At 31.3% G+C, this 21,582-nt stretch overlaps 1 protein-coding gene across 2 annotated transcripts in view; it reads right to left on the bottom strand.

The window, feature by feature from the left end:
- Positions 1-21,582, bottom strand: part of LOC142333775 (uncharacterized) — a 164,302-nt gene that overhangs the window by 29,808 nt on the left and 112,912 nt on the right. For both annotated transcript variants that reach the window (XM_075381289.1, XM_075381290.1), the window contains exons 14-16: positions 16,377-16,451; positions 14,296-14,462; positions 3,543-3,680 (exon numbers count right to left, since the gene is read on the bottom strand). In XM_075381289.1, coding sequence (XP_075237404.1) covers positions 3,543-3,680; positions 14,296-14,462; positions 16,377-16,451 — 380 coding nt within the window. The remainder of the gene's footprint in view (positions 1-3,542; positions 3,681-14,295; positions 14,463-16,376; positions 16,452-21,582) is intronic.

Genomic DNA, 21,582 nt, shown 5'->3' with positions numbered 1-21,582 from the left:
ATGTAGTTTTGCGACTCATAGAACATGTGAGAGACTCTGGGAAAAATTTGACTATAGATAATTGTTTAATTTGTAAAACATTGTTAAGAAACTGAAGGATGAAAAAACTATCTGTTGCAAGGACTTTGAATAAAATAAACCCCAAATTCCTCTTTTAAGGATGTTTGATTTTCAAGTGACTTAAATTCATTGTCTTATGAACTTAAATGCAGCAAGTGTGTTTTTCTTCTCTTATCACTGCACAATGATGATGAAATTAACAGAGAAAGTGGTGATAAGAAGAAACCTAGTATAACAAAATACTACAACAAAACTAAAAGTGAAGTAGGTGTTGTTGATGCAATATGTGGTGAATATACAGTCGTGCGGGGAACTGCGCGTTGACTACTCTGCCTTTTTTTTGCAGTCATGAACATTGCCGCACTGAATGGGGCTATGTAATCTAAGGGCCAATCAGATAACCATGGAGGGACAGGATTTTGTCTATAAGTTAAGAAAATCTCTTATAAAGCCTCTCTTATGTTACAGCACGCAATAAAAGCTAATCTCCCATGCAAAACTCGGTTTCTTGCAGCAAGACTTTCTGGGATCCAAATGGAAAGAGCAGCTTCTCCAGAGCCAGGAAAAAGAGGTGCCACAGATGTAAAGACAGAAAAATCAAATCAGTATGTAAGGTATGGCTATGTCTGGGTCACGCAAAAATCTTGAGTGATCAATGTAGTGAAAAGTAAAAAAAATCTACCTATTGATATTACATGTATTTCAACATTTTTGTATCTTAACTTCTGTTAAATGAAACTCCTGAATGTTCGTTTTCATGTATTAAGTAATAACAACATTTGAGTTGGTTAATACTTAGAAAAAATGTATGGAATTTTAAATAATTTTACTGAAAATAATTAAAATTGTAGTCTTGAATTAAAATAGTTGGTTTGATATTAGAAATAATTCTACTAACTTAGGAGTAAGGGTTTTAATTAATAAATTCATTTGTAGGTTTATTACCGCATTTTTTTTTGGGAGGGTCCCAAAGATCCAGCCTGACCATTTATGTAACTTTTCCTGCTCGACTACTTAAGGGTTAGATTATTTATTTAAAAACTCTAAGGCACAATTGCAATAAATTTTGTTAAGGGCAAAGCTCAGATAATTATACAACTCATTGCTGGTCTTTTTTTCATCATACTATAATCAATTCCTGTGGGTACATTAATTATTTGTTACTGGCAATGCAGATGTAGGTTTTCAATAAATACAAAGTATTAATTTACTTTTATTTTTTTTTTTTTTTTACTTTTATATATGTTTTCAATGATATTTTGTAATATGTGGTTAAAATATATCTATCTGTTTTTAATTCATAATTTTACACTATGGATTTACAATGTTATGTTCTTCCATGTACAACTATGATAAAAATGCTTTGCTCATTATGCTACTTAAAATCTGATGTCTAGTCTTCTTGTAAATAGTTGTTATCATTAAATATAAAGTACTGTAAATTAGTGCAGAGTTTTTAATAATGGTAATATTTCATTAGTTTATAATATTTTGTTTTTAATGTATTCAATATTTCATACACAGGATTTTCTAAGAGCTAACAATAAGCCAAATTCAAATTGATTATTTATTGTTACAACTGATTTTATCCAATCTAAAAATTTATAAGTTTTCATATTTTTTAGAATGGTTATTTTTTGTTTAATGAATTTATTCGACAGAAAAGCTTGTAAGTATAAAAATGGAATTTTTTAGCATGATAAATACCATGCCTGACTGGGATTTGATCCCGACTCCCAGATGAGAGGCCGAGATGTTACTACTCTGTAGTAGAGAGATCAGCAAAATTAGTGGTATCATAATATTTATTTTCATAAAATTGATGATTTAAACAAACTCTAGGCATTTTGTAACTAACGACTAATTAAAAGAAACAAAGTTGTAAATATGTAATACAAAATAATTCAGACACACAAAGCACTCAAAATCACGTGTTTACTGGTTCACTACTAACTCACAACTGGGATCGTTCTGATGAATGTGTGCTACACTAGATCATGTCTGAACCCTTCGAGTTAGCTCATTCGGTTTTATCATATTTACAATGTTCTAGTTGCTTTTAATGGACAAATGGACGAAAAACGTTTTAAAATATTTAAAAAAATTAAAATAACACAAAAATTGTGTGGGTGATGGGGGAATCCCGAATATATATTTGAAAACAGGACAAAAACTGCATAAAGTACACCTATTGTTACTTGTGAGACAAAAATCATGTTGACCAGTGTTATCTATTATTACAACCAATTTTATTCAATATTACATTTAAATATTTTAAATTTCACATTTTTTAAAACGGCTTTTTTGTTTGATGAATTAATTCATCACAGAAGCTTTTGAAGTTTGTAAATATAAAAACTGAATTTTGTAGCATATGCCTGACTGAGATCCGAACCCACGTCTTCCAGAAGGGAGGTTGAGATGCTATCACTCAATCATACAAGATCAGCAGAATTAGTCAGTCTATTGGTAGTTTCGTTACATTTATTATCATGAAATTAAGTATATCAAAAATTTTATCATTTCTTAAAATAAAGGAAAATAGATTTTATTTATTAACATTTACAAACATGTTCCCCGATTATAATCGGGGAATTATTGTTCAATACCTACAGAGTATTTTGGGAGGTGTTTACCAAATCCTAAGGGCAAATTCAGGACACCAAAATAACCAAAAATATTCATATCAATAAATGTCCCATCTCTCTTCATTTTCCTTCTATCTGCAATTTTGTTATAAAAATCTATATCTTAAAAACGTATTAAAAGATATTTTAATAAAATTTGGTGGACATATATCAAACAAAATTTATGAAATACATAAGTTTGAAAGTTTTACCTTTAAAATTTCAAAATGGTGGCCATTTTTAATCATTATTAGTTCCATAAAGATTAGTTTTATTGAGTAATGTTTTATTAGATAACATGTTAAGCCTTTTATGGTAAACAGAATGAGTTAATAAATAGCAAATGAGTTAATAAATAGCAAAGATGTAGCTGAAAACGTTTTAAGTGTATTGGAAAAAAAATGTAGTATGATAATTATGTGCATGTTTAACTTCCTTCACTAAGTGAATTAAAAATAATTTTCGTTACTAGTAATTATGATTAATATTTCAAAGAAAAAACAATGACTTCGGTTGAATTTTTATTAGAATGATAGCTTTATATTAACAAAATATTGATCTTTTCTGCATGCTTTTAAAGCAAACAAAGAAGATTTAATTAAATAATTGGTGAACATCAATGATAAAGGCATCAATTTTTTTTTCATTTTCATTTTCGACAACAATTTTTTAATTTTTGTTACACTTAATTCTTGTGAATATCTAAGTAAATGTAAAAATCCCAATAAAATATCACAAGTTGTAATACTGAGAAATTCAAACAAGACTTTTTGCACCATAATCAAATAATATACTGAATGTTATTTATAAGTAACTTTAAAAAAAACTACACCAAAACTGGTTTTAAATAATTACCATAGAATTATTTCTTGGTAATCCATATTCATTAAAAGGTCCTGATTCTAGAACAGCAATTGAAGATGCAGACTGTTCTGGAGATCCGGGAACAATAATTAGAGGAATAGAACTTGATATGTCTTCATCTTCACCTGCCTTAAACGATTCAAAAAACCAATAAAAAATACTTCCACCATCTACTTTTACATAATTGAATTTTTGTTTGTAACCAAGATAACCTTTTTTACATTTAGCAGATACTGAAATAAGAAACAATAAAGTTATTAAGAAAGATTAATAAAAATTAATTTGTTAAATGGATTCAATATATTATCTTACAAAATTATTTTTAGTGCAGTGTTTAATTTTATATTTAATAAAAAACAATTGATTCTTCCTTCATTACACCATTTTTGTAGTACCAATAGAAATATTAACGGTAACAGAACCTAATTGTAGACATTTTCTAGTATTTACTGTGACAAATCATGATACAGCTAAAGCTTTCGTATTATTTTTCATCATAATATACTATTTGAGATTGGGAAAGATGTTGTATTTACTTGAGTATTCCCATACCTTTTTCTTCAAATGCAAGTGGATAAATAAAATAAGTTATACTCTTTCAAACATCTTATCAAGGATGTACACAGGAAAGCTAGCATAGAGCTTTTAACTGTATAAGGAGAGTGGTTTATGACTTTCATAAAATAAGTGACGATACTTAATTTTTTTCCAGTGATAAATAGTCAATTTTGTTCCATCATAAACAAAATTGACTAAAATAATTAGATAAATACCAGTAGATATTATGACTGGAAAAAAATATTAATAACGTTTACCTGTTGAAACTTTTTACAAAAGTATTTAAATAAAAATATGTAATAAAAATTATATAATATTTATATAAAACTTACCATGATGGTTACAGATCCTTTAGTTATTAATTCTGTAAATATTAATGGAAACAAAGTAGAAGTTGTAGGAAAATTTAAATATCTTGGAGAGATCATTACTTGTAATTGTAACGAAAAACAAAACTGGACCGAAAGACATAATAAATTATTTAAACTGCTACAAGTAACCAAAAATACTTACAACAAAAAATCGCTCTCGATTAACACTAAAATTAGACATTACAAAACTGCAGTTAAACCAGTAATTACTTACGCGAGCGAGACTTTATTTAGATTAAATTAGAAAAATAGGACTGAAACTTTGCTTAAAGTTGAACACAGGATTCTTAGAACCTGCATAAACAAAAAATATAAACACGAAAATCAGTGCAGATTATTGTCTAGTAAATTTCTATACGAAAACTTGGAATCCTTAATCGATACTATGATAAAGAAGCGAATTTCTTTCTGTGCACACTTGTTAAGATCACCGCAGGATAGGATTACTAAGAGAATTATCGATCGATTTTGATCTTTAAAAAATCCGCCATTATAGATCAAAGAAATTAAAGAAGACATGCAAGAATTAAATTTAACTTACGAAGATTTACTTAATAAATCCGAAAAATTAAAATTTGTTATTAAAGATCCGAATACCGACTTTAAAGTAAGAACTTTTAATTATACAAAAAGGGTTTATTCAGAAGAGGATCGTAAAGCAAGATCATTAAGAATGACTAAATATTGGCAGAAAGTAAAAGCTAAGAACTTAAAGGGCAAAAAAGACTTGAATTATTCTGACTAAAGTGGTCCTTTGCGGCCTTAAAAGTAAAAAAAAAAAAAAAAAAGAAGAAAACTTACCATAAACTGAAAAATACAATACCGTAACAAAAACGATAAATCGAATCATTAGTAAGTTTTTTCTTGTACTATGCAATTGTAATTACTTTTATAAAAAATGTATGTATTTTAAGTTTTTTTTACACGTTTATTTTGCCACAGGTATCTTACGTTTTATTATAAAAAAGAAATTTTAAAATAAGCTGCAACTTATATACCATTGTTAAGTGATAATTATATACATAAAAACCCATGTTGTTATTAAAATCCAGAAAAAAATTAACTATTGCAATTGGCATTATCATGTCTAGTTATAAAAAAAACTATTTAAAAGTAATAACAAAAACATTACAAATTTTTATTTTTTTTTATATAGAGCATATAATAACGATTAATTAAATCATTGATTTAATTAATCGTTATTATATGCTCTATATAAAATAATAATACACTTTTCTTATTTTCTTCAATAATTTTTTTTTGCCTTCAGTCATTTGACTGGTTTGATGCAAGATTCTCTCCAAAATTCCCTATCTAGTGCCAGTTGTTTCATTTTGGTATTCCCCTACATCCTACATCGCTAACAGTTTGTTTTACATACTCCAAACATTGCCTACCTGCACAATTTTTCTCATCTACTTGTCGCTTCAATATCAAAGCAACTATTCCAGGATGCTTTAAGATGTGGTCTACAAGTCTGTCTCTTCTTTTAGTTATATTTTTCCAAATGCTTCTTTCTTCACCAATTTGCTGTTACTCCAGATCTAAACTGTTCTTTAATATCACTAACTGCTTTTCCTATGTAAAGAATAAAAAGTATCAGGGATAGGGATAGAAGTATCAGGGAATAAGAAAGGGAATCCCTTATGTTCTTTGGTTATTACTGTTGCAGTTTGGTTCCTGTAAATGTTAGCAATTGTTCTTCTATATCTGTACTTGAACCCTAAATTTTTTAAAATGCTGAATATTTTATTCCAGTCTACATTATCAAATTACCTTTTCTAGGTCTATAAATGCCAAGTATGTCGGTTTGTTTTTCTTTAATGCTCCTTCTATTAATCTGAACCCTAAAATTGCTTTCCTTGTCCTTATACTTTTCCTAAAACCAAATTAGTCTTCTCCTATCACTTCTTCCACTCTCCTCTTAATTCTTCTGTACAGAATTCTAATTAAAATTTTTAATTCATGAGTAGTTAAGCTAATTGTTCTGTATTCTTTACAATTATCTGCTTTTGCTTTTTTAGGTATCATGACAATAACACTCTTTTTGAAGTCTGATGGAACTTTCCCACCATATTAAACACCAATATTACACACCAGTTTGTATAATCTATCACTTCCTTGCCTGCACTGTGCAGTAATTCTGCAAATATCCCGTCTAACTCAGGAGCCTTTCTCCCACTTAAATCCTTTAATGTTCTATTAAATTTAGATCTCAGTATTGTATCTACCTTTTCATCTTCTTCAACATCCTCTGTAACACCATTTTCTAATTTATTTCCTCCATATAACTCTTCAATATATTCCACCCACCTTTCCTTTCGTATTAAAAATGAGTGTATCATCTTTATTTAACACATTCGATTTTAATTTATCTACCACAAAATTCTCCTATTCTCTATTTTTTTACCAATGATCATTTCTTTTTCCACTTCTGAACACTTTTCTTTGATCCACTCTTCTTTTGCTATTTTGGACTTCCTATTTATACTATTTCTTAATTGTCAATAGTGCCTTTTACTTTCTTCATCACTAGCATTCTAATATTTTCCACGTTCATCCATCAGCTGCAATATATCTTCTGATATCCAAGATTTTCTACCTGTTCTCTTTGTTCCGCCTAAGTTCGCTTCTGCTGATTTTAGAATCTCTTTTTTAACATTCTCCCATTCTTCTTCTAAATTTTCTACCTTATCATTTTTACTCAGATCTCTTGCGATATCCTCCTCAAAATCTTCTTTACCTCCTACTCCTTAAGCTACTCATCTCTAAATTTCACCAATTCATCTGGCACTTCAGATATTTAAACCCCAATCTACAATTCATTATCACTAAATTATGGTCACTGTCAATATCTGCTGGATATATTTTGCAGTCGACAAGTTGATATCTAAATCTTTGCTTAACCATGATATAATTTATCTGTTATCTTGCAGTATCACCTGGCTTTTTCCATATCTATATTCTATTATGATTTTTAAACTGGGTGTTGGCAGTTAATAAATTATACTTCATATAAAACACAATAAGTCAGTCCCCTCTTTCATTTCTTTTGTCCAGCCCATATTCACCCACAATATTTCCTTTTTTGCCTTTTCCAATGGTTGGATTGCAGTCTCTAACTATTATTACATTTTTATCCCCTTTTATGTATTTAATTGCTTTATCAATTTCTTATGAATATAAATATACAAAAGTATAAGATAAATATATAAAAAATTAATTGCAGGTGATAAGATCATTCATTTTAGAATTTTTAATTTTAAAAATCTCTGATGCTCTGGGTTCAGGGAGTTCCTCAAACATATCCTCCAGTATAAGAGGTAATGGTGGGAAAGGTTTTGAAAAATGGGAAGTTGCAGATTATATCCTTGAAAGAGTAGTTGTGTGGCCTCTTTTAACAGGGAGTTTATTAGATGGCTTACTGCCAGTTGTATTTTCTACTGTCTGCAAAGGCAAAACTTTGGGACCCCACAAAGGGGAAAAAGGGACCCTTTGGGAAACAAAGGGACTCCACTGTTGGTTTCACTAGCTGCAACAACTACCTTGTTCATCTTAGTCAGCACTGTAATAATGGTTGTAAGAGAAGCAACTTGATCAGATAACATCTGAACAAGCTTTTTAATTCACTGCAGGATCTGCATTGATTACCTGCATTTACAGGAGCTCATCTTACAGCAGCAGTGGCAAAAGATACGTCTGGTTTAACCAGGTTCCATGAGTTAAAATTTTTTTTATATTCTCTTCAATCAGCCGGAAAAGATAGCTTCTACTCTGTACAGATTTTGAGAATTGCCTTCTTTTGTTTAAAAGTTGGGCGATCTTTGGAGAGAGCTGTATGTGATCCACTGTAGATCGCACATTTTTCATCTTCTTGGTAGTTGTGTCATTGTGGCCTTTCTTAGCACATCAAGCACGTATCTCAGTTTTTAAGCAAGATGTATGGCCATATGCTTGACATTTGAAACATCGCTGTGGGTTGGATCGAAAGAATATGCTTGAACTGATAGATAACCAAATTTTATTTTTTCTGTTAATACTGGAAGGTTGAAAGTTAATAAAATAGAAGATGTTGGTTCTTCCATTCCACTCTGCCGTTTCATTATACACTTTACTTCTACAACTTCTAGGGGATAAAGTGTGATGTTTATATCCAAAAATGGTCTCAGCAAAAACATATTCCCGACTGGCATTTAAAGTTTTGTGGCACACCACACTTACGTTTATACCACCCATATTAGTAATACATGCTTTCATCATTATAAGTTTCAATTAGTATTGATCCATATCTTAATTTCTCATCAATGTTCTTTGGTAAGCCACACGATCCTGTTACAATTTTGTTGATCAGGAAAGGTGAGACCTTGTGAAGGGAGCCAACTTCCTGATTATTTCGCAAAACAACGAATCTAACATTTTTAATCTGTGGATGGGGTTTGTCACAATTTACTTTGTTTTCCATACTACTGTATCCTCATCAGACAACGCTGATCAAGGACTTTTTACAAGACTATCTTTGGTGGATTTTTCAGATGGACAACCAAACATCATAGGGTTTTCTTGTGGACAAGTAATTTTTGTCCCACGAGTCCGGCAATATAATAGACCACACTGCAGCATAGCACACACTTACTGGAGCTAGAGCTAAATACAACTGGGTTCATCCAGGTGCCCAGATGACATCGTTTGAGACTCACCGGATAGAGCCATCCACCCATCAGCATGATAGTTTCCACCTTGGGTACGGTTGCATTTTATAAGGCATCGCAACATCACTGAGTGTAAATGTAAGAAGAAATAGTGTAGGATGTTGCATATTTATGTACAAGTATGTGATGTGTATTATAGTGTAAAGTATTCTGCAGCTCTGTGTGTAGTGGGAAGAAAACCTGCAAAGGATAGGGCCATGGGTTGCCAATCCCCAAAGTCTTAAAGAATAATACTCCTAGTCAGCGGTTTTAATACGTTGTAACATTTACAGAAATGTTATAGTTAAAAAATAAAATATTGCCTTTGTTGAATACAATTATCAACATAAATTATAATACATAAATCTTAATAATATAGACAAGACCTTACCATCATCTGTCAAATCGATAAACTGATAATAAAAATAGTAGAAATTAAATATACAGATAAAAATAAAGAGATTAAATATACTTAAACCTCTGAGAACTGCAAAAATGTGAACAATGTATCAGTTAGTATGCAGTGAAATAGCTTTTATCCAGAAAAGTAGGCAAACAATTACTAAATAAATAAATTATATTATATTAAGTTGTTTAAGTTTGAATGTGCGCTTGTGCATATGCCAATTTTTTCCATATTTCTAATCCTTAGAAAATACACACCAACTCATTCATACATTTACACCAAATTTAAACAATACAAAAAAATAACGCCTACCCAAAATAGTCTATAAGCACACACTATATCATAAACATCTTAATAAACCCGAATCACTTTAGTAGTCTTTAATGCTCAATAATAATCAAACCACATTTACATTAAATAATTAATTTTATGCAGAGTGATACAAAATCAAACAAAAATTATGTTATAAATTTAAATAAAAAACATAATTTATATTATTCAAATGTAGTATAACACATATACATACAGCAAAGGAATGAGTGACAATAATACAGAAAAAAGTAAATAAATGAGTACATATAAGACAGGTCTCCCTAAAAATCTAATGTAGTCAATAACCCCATTACACCATTATAGCTCATAACATAGTATTTCCCTGGAAGATTATGGGGATCTGAAGGGTTGCTGCAAAGTTAGTGTCTCGACTCCTGGCTGCTCAGCAAAAAAGGGTCACTTGGAAGCATGCCATACTTTGAAAGAACAGTCCCAAGCAGACCTATTTTCTTATCCAAGATCAACATCACCTTTGTTGAATTTACAAGGAAAGTACTGTAGGTCATCACTACAGATGAATTCAAAAAAAAAAAAGTTTTGAACAATAAAATAAAAAATTGAAGAAAAGTATTAGCTGTAATAGGTATTTTAAAGGGGTTTGGAGGGAGTTTTGTAAAAAAAATTAATAAACATAAATTAAAAAAATAAAAATTCAGTTATTTTTGGGTAGCCCTTCGTATAAATTAAAATTATTTTCTTAATAATGCACAGTTCCGTGTAAGGAGACCAATTCTTTGTTAATTTAATTTTGATTTAATCATATAAATTTTTTTAATCTGATTTAATATTAGTAAAAATAAATACCAAAAGTAAAGAAACGTAAATATTCCAACTTGCAGCACTATAATGAGGTACGCTTCTTACTTGCTCTGCTTAAATTTTCTTGGCTTTAACTTGAGCATAACTCAAGAACAACTTGACCAATCTTAATCAAATTTTCACATGTACAACTTCAGATACAATAAAACAGCATTTCTAAATTTCAATGAAACCATCTGGTAGTTTTATAGATTCGAGCCACAAAATTTTGTACATAGGCCTATCTATATAGACAGAATGATTAAAAGAAACGGGAAATTAAAAAAATTAAATAACGTTAATTAAACATTTTTTTTAGAAAATGAATTTTATTTCATGTAATAGTATAAATGTTGCCATTTTAGGATACATACATTTCAGTTTATTTTTTAAAGATAATAATAGTAAATTGTTCACGGTTTGACCTGACATCTCGACTGGAATTTCTGCAATTGCTTCTCGGATCTTTGCCTTCAGTTCTTCTGTTATAGCAGGTCTACTGTGGCACACTTTGCTTTTAAGGTGACCCCACAAAAAGTAATCGCAAGCCGAGAGATCAGGCGATCTGGGAGGCCATCTAATGTCACCATTTCGTGAAATGATACGTTGCCCAAACAATCAGCGTGCAGCTGCCATCGATATTCGTGCAGTAAGTGACGTTGCTCCGTCTTATTGAAACCGGGCTGTGTTAAGAATCGGTGGAAATCTCTTTTGTTGTTCAACAACAAAGGTTTCAAGCACGGCTACGTAACGAGCCGACGTCACTGTAATCGCAAGACCGTTGTCATCCTCAAAAAAAATAAGGGCCTATAACACTGTAAGATGACATAGCACACCACACGGTCACTTTCTGGCTGTGCAACGGATGCTGGTGTAGCTGCGTAGGGTTTTCTTGTGCCCAGTATCTGAAATTTTGCTTGTTAACAAATCCACCAAGGTGGAAATGACCTTCGTCTGGCATCCACAGTTCGTGAACAAACTCTTCATTATGATTTATCTTCTGAAGCATTACATTACAAAATTGTGCTCGCACAACTGCATCGTTCGGTTTCAGTTCCTGGACGATCTGCAACTTGTATGGATGGAATTGCAAGTCCTTCACTAACATTCTTCGAACACTTGAACTATGCAGATGTAAAGATGCTGCGAGACGACGGATTGACCGATGTGGACTTCGTGTGACAACATCTTGTAAAGCTTGAACATTCTGTGGTGTATGGACGGTTCGCTCACGGCCTGGAGGTTTCTTTTTCATTGCCGAACCGGTTTCCTCAAAATTAGATATTCGTGTTTTAATTGCATGTGCTGAGGGAACACGGTCGTGCCGTCCCGGATTAAAATGACAGCGAAATACTCTATGCACTCCTTCTACACTGTCATTGTTTTTTTAAAACACTTTGATAGCAAATGCACATTGCGCACCACTCCAAGGATCCATGACAACTAAATGGCAGGTTAGGTTGGAGAGACTGGCGCCACTTATCAAGTGGTACCAATCGCCCACGGCTACCTTCACAAATTTGAAAATTTCCCGTTTCTTTGAATCACCTGTATAAAAGGAAACCTCAATTTAAGTGAATGGTATTTCTGTACTTCTCATGTCTTAAACATAAAGAAAATTCCTTTTCACCCCTCACTCACACCATGCAACCCACACTACATATTTCATTAAAAAAAAAAAATTGGTAAAAAATAAAAACAATACAGTTACCATAATTTTATTCAGTAAATCTTTTTGATACAGTTATACAATTGATAAATTCATTAATAATTTTTAATATCCAATTTCAATTAATTTCCTTTTTAATAGTACTATACATAATTGACAGCATAATTTCTGGAAAATGCTTGTAAGGCTGCAATAAAACAATATCTTTAATATTATATTTTTTAAACATATATTTCTTTATTATTAAACTAAAAAAAAAATCTTTTTCTTCTTATTTCACATGTGATTTATTATTGAAACAAGTTAAAATTTATTTTATTAGGCTTAACAATAAATATAATAATAAAAAGTTCTGTAATGGCAAACCTATGTATTAAATTTTGCACAGGATCTTTTTATGTAGCTTTGATCATTTTTGATAAAAACAAGTTAGTATTATTATATGCAAATCATTTTAAAGCCAATTTCTTAAATTATTAAACATTAACAAAGTAATTGCAGTATCATATTGTGAGGATTGAGAATGTAAAAAAAATGCAGAAACAAAGATTTGTTAAACATCACTAAATTCAAGTAATATCAAAATAATGCCAATATCTATAGATGATGCATCACATATTTTTACAAATAAAAATTAAAAATAGCAATTTCTATAATTCAAACAAAACATTTCTCTGTATAAAACTTGTGTCAACCTTTTACCATAAACAGCAGTCAGATATATCAAATAAGAGAAAACTTTCCACAACATCTATTGATGTAAATAAGGATAGATTTTTAAACAATTGAAACGTAGTGTATTTATTTAAAAATCTATAGTTACTGCAACCAGGGTTAAAAAACAAAAATTCAATTCAACCCAAATGTAGTAGCAACTAATAGTATTATTGCATAAAATTACATCTGAAAAAAATATTAGGAAAATGGCTACTAACATAGCCAATTTACACATAGTCACCCCTTTTAGTGAAGATTTCATTAATGTCTAACAAATCTGTAAATAAAGTTCCCAATCAGGTAGTGAACCACATCTCTGAACTCACAACAATTTGTAGATGCCCACCCACACAATATATTTTAAAAACCATGACCATTAAGGAACAGGATCAACTAATACCCATGTTCCCTGTGTTTATGGTCCAGCCACTTATGAAGATCTGGGATCACTTTGTATCTCCATCTGGCCTTCACTGAGTGTTCCCACCTTTCAAATGCCACCGGCAGATAGGCAATGCCTCTGCATCTGCCTTGCCTGCTCTCCCCTGTATGCCTCTCCCTCTTCCAAATGAGGACATCCAGAGGAAACTTGGGCACCTGTGCATCTTTTACAGACTAAATACATTTCCTTAAATATATGTACTATACTACAAATTGTTTTATCTGTTGGACAGTTATACAGACAGAACAACTGTTAAATTTTCAAAATGTGTTTTTAAGAATATATATTTTGCAGTGCATTTTAATGATATAAATATGTTCTATCATATTTCATGACTAATGACTGTTACTTGTTCATGACTAAATATGTATATAACTTCATGACTAAAACCACATGTCCAGCCAACAAATGACAGATGTGAAACATGTCCATGAAATAACTTTAATAATTAAGGAATAATTTTTATAGCTATTAACAATCAATATTTAATTTATAACTTAATGATAAGTCATAAAGTTGCATAAAAAAGCTTTGTTTTTGGAAAACTCAACTTATAATAAATGAATCCTCAATATACAGGGAAAGTCTACGACAGTGTTCCTGTAATATTATAGTGCAGTTTCATTTTTTTTTTCATTAATGTTAATAACAAAAAAAAATATGGTAGATACTAAGTGATACAGGCAGACCATGAAATTGATACCAAAATTATGATCTACCATCAATAAAATAAATAATAAAATTGAACATAATATAACTTACAAGATGTCCGGCTTTAAGTAATGTAATATAGTGTAAGTTATTGTAACTTTTTCTGAAAATCGATACATCACAATAATCCCTTTTACCTAGTCCAAACGATACATATGGTGCAGTATACCATGACTGATTACCTCTCCAATTCAATGATTTAATCCAGTTTCCTGTACCTACAAGAAAAATAATTAAACAAGTATAGGCATTTTACCTTTCATACAATTGTTTAAGAAATGCCTTTTTTTATCAGTACGTAAATTCAGCACCTTCATCCTTTTACTAAGCGATGCCAAAATTAGGTGACTAAATAAAGTATTACTTATCAAATTATTATAAAAAAAAATTCATGAACACACCAAAATAGCAAGCTCATCATCTAGTTGTAATAACAACTATAAGTTTTTACATGTAACAATGGTAATAAATTTACGTGAAAGTAACTGGTGATATAACATATAAAATACAAGAATTATTTTTTTTTCAAGGTCAGATCGGTCACGAAATTAAAACCACAGAAAAAATTTAAAAAATTTTATTTGAACAAGTACTTACATAGTTACGCTATTTCTCTACATACTCACCACTCCGATTTAGACATTTGTCGTAGCGTGATACCAACTTTCCAATACCCTCGTCATAGAACGGAGCCGCCTGTGTTTTCAGCCATGTTTCTATGCTGGTCTGCAGTTCTTGGTGGAATTCATGGAACATGGCACGACCATCACTGTAGCCTCATACTGCGTGACTCTTCAACGTCTATGAAGGGCAATTCAGAATAAGCGGAGAGGAATGTTGTTATCAGGTATTGTCTTTCTCCATGACAGTGCTCAGCCACACACTGCAGCTGTAATAAAGAAGCTCCTGCAGCGTTTTTGTTGGGAAGTTTTTGATCACCTACCATACAGCCCGGACTTAGCTCCATCTGATTTTCAACTCTTTGCTCACATGAAACGCTGGGGCTAGGAGGACAACATTTTGGCACAGACATCGAGCTGCAGACCAACGTAGAAACATGACTGAAATGTAATGTAATGTAAATGTAATGTTATTAATGACATAAATATAAATCTAGTGGTTTCTACATGTTTGATTCTCTTTACAGAAAAACTACTCAACCAATTGAGCTGAAACTTTGCATGAACATAGTTTTAATACTTGGAAAAGAGATAGAACTATTGCAATTATGAAATGTATCACTGTTTCAAGATGGTGGTCATTTTAATAGCTAGAAATAACTGGATTATATTCCTCGCCAATATTCAACTTTACTATGCCCATACCATTGTTTAAATCAAATTCAGAGACCAGAATTTGAAATTAAATTTTCTCCAAAGAAAGTCTCTGTCGAAATCTATTTTTTCAATAATCTATCTATCAATCGAAAAGGTTTTACAATAACAGTTATAGAAAATAGTATCTTAAAAGGTGCAACAATATGCAGTGTGACAGCTCAACCAACACACCCACTGCCACTGTCACTATGTGTTCAATGCAATACGCTGAAACTAGCTGTACCTACCTCTAATTACTTGATTAAAAAACCAAAAAAAAAAAATTAAAAATGAGAAATAAAGTATGGTCACCTCCTCATGGTGTTTGTTAGGTAACGCTAAGAATTATTAAAAATACTTTTTGTGTCAATACTGTGTCAAGTATAGATAACTACTATTTTCAAGATGGGAGCTAACTACTCTGAAACTGAAACCTATATACTTAAGATCACTCTAAGTTTTAAGTCCTTTCTTTTTCTGTTTGGCCTCTGAAACCACCGTAAGGTATTACTTCAGAGGATGAGTGTGGTATTACTTCAGAGGATGTTTTGAGTCCTGCGCTCAAACTGTTCTGAAAACTGTTTCAAACTGTTGTTCTTAAAAATTACAATACACAGATAGCTTTTATAAACTAAACAGGCTTTAATTGTTATTTATCAGTATTATTCTCATGAACATGAAGATACTGAACACATAGAGTCCAGAGCACAGAGCTCCCTGGCAGAAAAGGTAAGCAAAGAAAGTCCTGACCAGCTATTATTATATAATTAAAAAAATAAATAAATAAAAAATAAAAGTAAGAATAAATTTTATTACCGATACTGTTATGTGTAGCGTCAAACTGTGGAGCAATGACCATTAACATTACTCCTTTTTCCAGTAGCATTTCCACTGTAAAAAAAAAACACAAAAAATAAAAATAATGTTAATAAATGGAGTGAAGTAATCCTAAAACCTTATGAATTGTGTTCACAAAAATTGTATCATAAAGGCCAATATTTACTAGAAACCTTTTTGATCAAAACAAAAATATAATGATGGTTGTCCATAACAATTCAGGAGGAATATTTTATTTTATAAACATAAATTACAGTCAATTTTTTTTCTTAATTTTCATAGTTCTTTTGCCCAAGACAATTACTACCAAACCTGTATCATAATATCTACTTTCTAGATGAATATAATTTTTATTGTTTACATTTCCAGCTTTATACTTCTACAATCACAAAAAAAAACTACTTAACAATTTATATTTTTATTATGTTGTTTTATGGGTTAAATCATAAAAAATATTTTTCCTCCATTAACTCCAATACTGTTAAGTTATATTAATGATTTAGCACAACACAGAAAATTTGTTCTTTCAATATAGGTAGAAGACTTTTATTTTTAAACTAAATACCTCCGTACCATATACAGACCCTCTTATGTAATTTAGCTTTCTAACACATACAAAATTCCACTGTTTCAAAAAGATATTAAGTATAAAATATAATATGTGCATTGCATTATTAAAATAAATTAAAATTATTATTTTAAAAAATGAACATAAATGTTACGTTTTTACTTGACATGTAAGTTAATTAAATTTAATACTTTCTGATCTATGTTCGACTGCCCGACATGGGCTACTGAATGTCACTCCGGTGAGTAGGTGACTGGGCCCCTAACAGTTGACACAATCATAGACTGTGTACGTAATCAGGGGCAGAGAGGTTCTGTGCAGTAATTGACTTTGTGACACAGATACTCCAGCACAAAACCAGGGATGATGGGGAGGTGAGGGGTTGAAGGATAGCCCCCTGCGGAGCTGCCATTCATCTGTGTTTGCACAGATGGGCGGCAGTGATGAGGCGCTGGGACTCTCTCTCATCCCTTTGCAAAAAAGACCAAAACCCAGCGTGAGTGCACAGGATGCTCTCACTAGAGGCATTGGCATCAAGACGGAGTCCCGGCTTCTAGAGTGGAGTCCAGGGACAACACAGTCGGGCTTGGATACCCTGCCCTAGGGGTTAGAGGCAGGTAATGAAAGGATATAACAGGCAGGCTGACTTATCGGACTAGACTTATGGCCAGTGGACTGGGAGGCCCTTTTGAGTAGACACCCCCTGGGCTGTTCTTTCCTTTGTTATGGATCTGCTACCAGGGGTAGGGTGAAAAAAAATTGCTTTCTGATCTGAGTAAATAAAAATTCTTTAAAAATTTATTCTGTGGAATAAATCTATTATAATTTATCTATTTCTTGTAATTTAAAATTAATGTGAAACATATTTTCTCCTATTTTTTCTCTCTCTTTCTACTATAGATATTTTTGAGTGTTATATTTTTTTTACTTTGGTTTTGGTTGTACTTAATTAAAAAAATTCCTGCGATTTTTTTTTTTTGCTTTTGCTGATTTTTAATTTTACTTTACGATCTTTTTTTTGTCTATTTTAAATGTATAGGATTTTCATTACATAAAACACTAATAGAAGCTAATGTGAATTTCTTTCTTGTTTATTTTTGTATGAAATATTTAAGTGATTCTGCAATTGTTATTGTAAATAATTATTTATTCTTATATAATATTTTATTAGTTTTTATACACCAATTTTTTGTTGAAGGTTTAAGATGGCAGGGTGTCTAACAACTGAGATAATCCCTTCTGATGGTTTTATAAAAATTCCACAGTAATCAAATGTCTAGTATATTTATCGGTATTCTATATGATAGTGCTTAGAAGACTGTGAAATATTTAACAAATTCTTTAGTTAAATGAGATGAACATAATATTACAGATCTAACCTCACCAAATTTTAAAGAGCCATGTTGTATTATAGCAACATTGAAGAAAGAGGTTAAAGAATTAAAGGAAATAAATGTTCAATCAGAAAATAAAAGTTAACTAGTTAAAAGTTAAATACAAGACATTAAAATAAGATTTTACAAAGAAAAATCTGAGCAAAAAGAGAAAATAATTCTTTATGTAATAATAATTTGTTTTACATATTTCAAACGTGGCCTGCCTACACAATTTTTTCCTTCTACCTATCCCTCCAATATTAAAGCAACTAATTCAGGATGCCTTAATATGTGGCCTATAAGTCTGTCTCTTCTTTTAGCTATATTTTTCCAAATACTTCTTTCTTCATCTATTTGCCGCAACACCTCTTCATTTGTCACTTTATCCATCCATCTGATTTTTAACATTCTCCTATAGCACCGCAATCTGAAAACAGTAGACATGTAAAGATGGCTACTATGTCTCGAAGGCTTGTCTCTGGGTGGTTGTGTCATGGTACCATGGCACGCCAATGGGTGGCTGAGCACCAGTTGAGACACTGGGCTCATGATCCTCGGCTCTCTGAGCCGTGGACGCCATTGGGTGACAAGCAGCATGTTACCAGTTTTTGACAAGCTGTTGGTTGCCAGCGGGCGACTAGTGATAGTTAGAAGCCACAGTGGGGGTAACATTATTCTTTATCCAAATTATGACAGACTGACGAACTACGGCTTTTTTTACTTCCTCGCTATCACCCACTGGGAACCAACAGCTTGTCAGGAACTGGTATCATGCTGTTTGTCATTGGGTGACAAGCCTAAGATGAAATAAATAATAATAATAAAAACAACACAGATTGGTAACATTTATTTTATTAAGTAAGATAATATGTTTATAATGATTGGTGAAAAAATATCTAACCTTTGTCACTAAGATCGGCTGATTTAGAAGCCACTACATTAATTTTGTGTGAACATTTTTCCTTATTTCAAGCTCTTGAATGAGTTCCCACATTATTGTTCCTTCCTCCTGAATCAACCTGTATATATAATCTTAATTTTATGACTACTATGTGCATTGTAATGGTAGGCGTGTAATACAATTTAAGCTAAGGAAAATTGAGAGGGGAATATTTTTATAGAAATAGCAAGAACGGAGAGAAAATAGAAAATGTAAATTTAACATTCAGCTTTTAATTTAATGAATTTATTCCTTATACGTATGAATAAATTTGATTATAGAATTTATATAGCATTTGTTTTAATTTATACCCTCAAATATACGTTTATATACAAAATAAATGTGGAGGAGGGCCAATCATATTAATAATATAATTATTTATTTTTATCTTCATTCATTTGACTGGTTTGATGCAACTTTCCAAGATTTCCTATCTAGTACCATTCGTTTCATTTCGGAATACCCCCCTAACAATTTGTTTTACATATTCCAAACAGCACAATTTTTCTCATCTACCTGTCCTTCCAATATTAAAGCGACTATTCCAGGATGTGCCCTCTCGTCTTTTAACTATATTTATCCAAATATTTCTTTCTTCATCAATTCATTTGTCACTTTATCCACCCGTCTGATTTTTAACATTCTCCTATAGCACCTCATTTCAAAAGCTTCTAATCTTTTTTTCTCAGATACTCCGATCGTCCAAGTTTCACTTCCATATAAAGTGACACTCCAAACATATACTTTCAAAAATCATTTCATGACATTTAAATTAATTTTTGATATAAACAAATTATATTCTTGATTCGCCTGTGCTATTCGGCATTTTATATTGCTCCTGCTTCGAACATCTTTAGTAATTCTACTTCCAAAATAACAAAATTTTTTTATCTCCATAATCTTTTCTCGTCCTATTTTAATATTTTACATTATTTCTACTACATTTCATTAGTTTTGTTTCATTCTTGTTTATTTTCTTGCGTAGGACTTCATCTGTGCCGTTCATTGTTCTTCCTAAATCTCTTTTACTCTCGGCTAGAATTATTATATCATCAATCAGCAAAATCGTAGCATCTTTATCTTTTCACCTTGTACTGTTACTCCGAATCTAAATTGTTCTTTAACATCATTAACTGCTAGTTTCATGTAAAGATTAAAAAGATACGGAACATCCTTGTCAGACTCCCTTTCTTATTACGGCTTCTTTCTTATGTTCTTCAATTATTACTGTTGCTGTTTGGTTCCTGTAAATGTTAGCAATTGTTCTTCTATCTCTGTATTTGAGCCCTAATAAGAGTGAAAGAAGTGTTAGGAGAAGACCAATTTGGTTTCAGGAAAGGTATAGGGACAAGGGAAGCAATTTTAGGCCTCAGATTAATAGTAGAAAAAAGATTAAAGAAAAACAAACCAACATACATGGAATTTATAGACCTAGAAAAGGTATTCGATAACGTAGACTGATATAAAATGTTCAGCATTTAAAAAAAATTAGGGTTCAAATACAGAGATAGAAGAACAATTGCTAACATTAACAGGAACCAAACAGCAACAGTAATAATTGAAGAACATAAGAAAGAAGCCGTAATAAGAAAGGGAGTCTGACAAGGATGTTCCGTATCTTTTTAATCTTTACATGAAACTAGCAGTTAATGATGTTAAAGAACAATTTAGATTCGGAGTAACAGTACAAGGTGAAAAGATAAAGATGCTACGATTTGCTGATGATATAGTAATTCTAACCGAGAGTAAAAAGGATTTAGAAGAAACAATGAACGGCATAGATGAAGTCCTACGCAAGAACTATCGCATGAAAATAAACAAGAACAAAACAAAAGTAATGAACTGTAGTAGAAATAACAAAGATGGACCACTGAATGTGAAAATAGGAGGAGAAAAGATTATGGAGGTAAAAGAATTTTGTTATTTGGGAAGTAGAATTACTAAAGATGGACGAAGCAGGAGCGATATAAAATGCCGAATAGCACAAGCTAAACGAGCCTTCAGTAAGAAATATAATTTGTTTACATCAAAAATTAATTTAAATGTCAGGAAAAGATTTTTGAAAGTGTATGTTTGGAGTGTCGCTTTAAACGGAAGTGAAACTTGGACGATCGGAGTATCTGAGAAGAAAAGATTAGAAGCTTTTGAAATGAGGTGCTATAGGATAATGTTAAAAATCAGATGGGTGGATAAAGTGACAAATGAAGAGGTATTGCGGCAAATAGATGAAGAAAGAAGCATTTGGAAAAATATAGTTAAAAGAAGAGACAGACTTATAGGCCACATACTAAGGCATCCTGG

This window comes from Lycorma delicatula, chromosome 13 (genome assembly GCF_047948215.1).
Source record: "Lycorma delicatula isolate Av1 chromosome 13, ASM4794821v1, whole genome shotgun sequence".
NCBI classification, from domain to species: domain Eukaryota; kingdom Metazoa; phylum Arthropoda; class Insecta; order Hemiptera; family Fulgoridae; genus Lycorma; species Lycorma delicatula.
This window is presented reverse-complemented; position numbering and strand designations above follow the sequence as displayed.